The sequence below is a fragment of the Anopheles aquasalis genome, chromosome 3, assembly GCF_943734665.1.
Source record: "Anopheles aquasalis chromosome 3, idAnoAquaMG_Q_19, whole genome shotgun sequence".
Classification (NCBI taxonomy): domain Eukaryota; kingdom Metazoa; phylum Arthropoda; class Insecta; order Diptera; family Culicidae; genus Anopheles; species Anopheles aquasalis.
In genome coordinates, this window is record NC_064878.1 from 23,621,596 (window position 1) to 23,625,836 (window position 4,241).

Genomic DNA, 4,241 nt, shown 5'->3' on the forward strand with positions numbered 1-4,241 from the left:
CTTGAGCAGCTCCGACACGACCGTGTAGTTGCTTTCCTTGGTGGCCCGGTGCAGCAGGTTCGTGGTACCGTGGCTGCGTACGTGATGCGGTGGAGGATCACAGCGGCACAGCACCTGCAGACGCGTCACCAAGTTGCCCTGGTCGCGCTGATAGTGCTCGATCAGCGAGTCAAGCCCGTGGATCGGTGTGTTGTCCTGGATGGAGTAGAACGCATCGTCACCGTGGTGCCGTATCGCGTAGTGAATCACCTCGCCCTTGAACAGCACCGACAGCACAAAGTCCCCGTCGGAGGATGAGCTTTCGCGCACCAGAAAAACACCCTCGCTGCCCTCTGTGCGGGAAGGAGTAGGAGAAAAAAATGATCGCGATCGTTGATCGACGTACGAGTGGTGCTCCCCCCTCGTTGTTGTCTTACCACGGCGCAACAGGTCCTCCGCATCTTCGCGAGTGATTTTACCGTGAAACCAGCACAGGTTCTCCTCCCGGTTCATTCTCAGGATGTAGGATTTGGTCTGCAATCGGAAGGGAAAGTATCATCAGTAGTATCGATCGGATCGTGTCCCAGGAAGTGGCCACAAAACGGACGGAAGCAGGAACAGAAGAACATTCGTGATCGTGGCGAGGGTGGGTTGGTCAGCGTGACGTCATGGCTTTTGTTTGTCCAAATTACGCACTTATCATCGACGAGAATAAAAGGGGTGATGGGTGGGAGGGGTGTTACCTTTCGATCATTTACTGCTTATCACTCTTATCCTGCACTGGTTTTATCGCCCATCAGCACATTCACGATTCGTTGTGGACGAAATGTGCCGTGCGCTCTCTTTTCCTACCACAACCAAGTTAAAGATTGAGCACAGGAAATGGATATGCAAGGAGTTATTAGTGATAATTTATTAACAGAACCGAGGATCAACTTGCGACAGATTTTCTTTATTTTGCTTTGCCTTTTTTTATACCCATGCAGCAGAAACATTTCTTTGGAACGCTTGGAGGAAAACGCTTGAAACTAATTAGGGCGAGCCACACGAAGCGTAAAACCGAGTGCTGTTTGCAAACGCTTGTCCCATTTTGTCGCAAAAGTTGATAATATTTCTGTGCAATGTGCTTTATCAATCTCGATAAAAAACTTATATCGAAAAACTAAAAAACTAAAACTAAAAACTCTCTTTCTTACACCCTTCCCACCTTTATGATATTTTTAAAGTTTTTGAAAATTTAATGGGTTATTTTATTGTCTTCTAAATTTCTATTACAAACCCACGAAACTATGCATTGTGATAGGGTTGTAGATATATGATTTTTACCCACGTGTTTATTCCAACGAAGAGAACACGTGGAATGTTGATTGATAATAAAAACCTCAATGCGTTTTACAGGGCGAGAAGGAATGATGAGGACGGCGATCCCTCTCGCAGGTTTCTAGATTTGTGGATCGACAAAAGTTGTCCATCTGATGGGCAACAGCAATTAGTTTTGCTTCTTTGGAAGAATGGGGCTTGATAGCGAGCGATGGATGAAACGTTTTAATGAGAACTGCGCTGTTACAATACTTTGAGTTTGTGCGAAAGAGCAATACTTGGTAACATTTGAAAACCATTAGCCTTAGTCTATGACATTGAACCATGCACATTGCGGCAATTACTCGATAATACGGTAAGATACTAACAAGAACAATAACGTCTTACAATGAAAGGCATACCATCGGTTATCACAACGAATAAGACTTGATTTTACTGTTGACGAAGAACGCACCATCAAAGAATTTTGTTAGAGAGTTTGTTGTTGTGGAAAAGAACACAAATTTAACCTAAACAACTCTCGGCATAAGTTCTATGAAGTGTAAAAAGTTTTACAAAATACTTTTGCGGAGAAAAGTATATACCAACCCTCAAATCAAGCGCTTTCTAAAGATTCGTCTCCGATTCGATCCAATTCCAATATCAGCGTGCTCTCAGTGTCATGATGGTTAGATAGTGACTCTGTAGGGTCTACACTTTATCAACCTCCTAGAGCGCACCCATAAATCACGCCGCATCGAGAGGATTATACACTCCGCGGCACTTACCTTTACAATCACGTAATCGGTTCCTCCAGGCATTGTGGTAGTGCATCGAGACGACGACAGAGAGAGAGATAGAACCGACCTCCGTATCAGGTGCTTGCACTTCGTTTATTCGATCGAAGGAAACGACGACACATCGTTTATCAATTAAGCGCCTCAGACCACGTTGTCTTCGAGAGTACTTTTCTCACAACCGGTTGCTGTCCTTTCGCTTCCGTTCTTTCGTGTTCTACCTCACTGTCACTGTTCTTCCGGTTCTCGCGAGGCACATTCAACGAACGGTTTTATGTTTTCGTTCTCTCTGTTTGCACTACTCGCCCCATACTCTCCTTTGAGTGGACCCAGACTAAACGATGTCCACGCAGCAAGGTGACTCATCATGGGAAAGTCTCGCTCACTCCCGGGGGATGTCTAGCGATAAGCGAGCGTGTCTGAGGCACCGGTGTTTGGCAGAGCAGAGTTCACATCCAGCATAACACCGACAGAGACGCATTTTAGTATTTAGCTCTCGCTAAGAATCAACTGATACAGATACAGAGACATAGATCTGGGAGTCTCGCTCACGCACTATCACTATGGAGGCTCAGGGGCTGACAGCGAGGGAAGGGGGGCTGTTTTTTTTTGTTTTGTACAGTAAAAATACGGTCTCGCCCCGAGTGTATGAGTGAAAAAATCTATCACTTTGCAGTAGCAGACGCCATGTGTTCGTTGCAGGTTTATGATAAACAGACGAAATGATTCATCGTCCCCCGCGGGAGACATCAGCTGGTAGCATCCAGCGTTTCAACTCTCACTGTCTTGCTATTTGGCATGTGGGTGACTCATAGCAACATAGCCGCCTATCTCTAGCGAGCGAAGATGAATGTTTCTATCACTTCAATTTCTCACGATACACAAACACAACAACCAATTAGAAATCAAATTAATGCACCAATGTTTCCGAACAATTGCAATCTGCGAACTTTTTGTTGCCAGACTGTGGACGATAGAGAATCGAATTGTTAGCTTGAACTCTGCTGTGGAGAGAATGCTGCGTCCGTTCTGCCATCTACTTAGAACTCGAATGACTAACTAGAGAGAGAGCGAGAGTAATAGTTGGATGAATTGAGCAACAGCTCCGCGAGGCCACGAACGAGACTACGGCCGTTACTCAGACACTATCGCTTCGTGCCGGTTGGTTCATCTGGCATGCTGCTGATCGGCAACAAAACAATGTTGTGCACACCACCTGCTACAGTGGTATGCTCTTCTTAATGCTCTACTTGATGTTGATGAAGTCATCTGGAATGATTTTGCTTTTAGGATTTTCGGCTGATGGTGCCAGGAACGATGTTCTGTTGGAAGATGGCGCACGAGTTTATCTTTTATTCGCTCTCTGGCGGTTGTTAAAAATGATCTGGACCACTTGTGTGTATCTTCAACTGGAACTGCTTTCACATTTCGCTTGGCAACACTCGGTCGTGTGGTCTTGATGATCGTTTCGACGATTGTTGACGAATCCAACGAGGCTGGCGTTCCCCAAGTGTCTGTTCTTATGGCCATTCATGTGACGCGTCATGTTTGCTGGGGCTTTAAGCCGACTTAGTTGGCATTTTAGTCATTGCTACGTCAAGTTCCTTCACCATCATTGCTCCAGTTACCTTTGCACTTTTTACCATTTCCGCAAATTCTTGCCCTCAATTATTATGCCAAGCGAGAATTGTTCTCGATCATTCTTACTTATGGCTCGACGACAACACATTTGTTTTTCGATCCCTAATTAACTGGATCACACTGATATGTGAATGGATCTCCGGTGTTGCTCGGTGCACGTGTCCGATTGATTCGTATGGAATTAACACGCAAGATGTTGAGAGATTTATGATTCTTGCTTTTGATCGCGCATGGTGTCGTTGCAAATTTTGTTATTACACTGTAATCATTGCATTTATGCTCTCGAGTGTTCTTCTGGTGATTAATTCCTCGTGTTCCTAATTTCTATTCCTGTCGTCATATCATTTATCTCGATGCCTGTGACATTGACGGTTTATCTTGGTGAAGCGACCAACGACAAGGCTAGCTCGGTGGTAGAGTTGCCAACGTTGCTTTCTCCTAAAGGGGCAACCGGGATTTCGTTCCAGCGGTTTAGTCGGTCTTCTTATCGATGCCGAATTCGTTGGAATCTCGTTGCATAGGAAA

The 4,241-nt window shown here is 45.2% G+C and overlaps 1 protein-coding gene across 2 annotated transcripts in view; it reads right to left on the minus strand.

The window, feature by feature from the left end:
* LOC126574757 (tyrosine-protein kinase Shark) overlaps positions 1–3,110 on the minus strand; it is a 7,663-nt gene extending 4,553 nt beyond the window's left edge. The window contains exons 1-3 of one of the 2 annotated variants that reach the window (XM_050235109.1): positions 2,067–3,110; positions 417–513; positions 1–332 (exon numbers count right to left, since the gene is read on the minus strand). The exon at positions 1–332 is cut by the window's left edge and continues 153 nt beyond it. In XM_050235109.1, the coding sequence (XP_050091066.1) occupies positions 1–332; positions 417–513; positions 2,067–2,099 (462 nt within the window). In that variant the 5' untranslated portion in view covers positions 2,100–3,110. Of the gene's footprint in view, positions 333–416; positions 514–722; positions 929–2,066 lie in introns of those variants that run through there. The other variant, XM_050235111.1, reaches the window with a different exon arrangement.
* Positions 3,111–4,241: the final 1,131 nt, after the last annotated feature.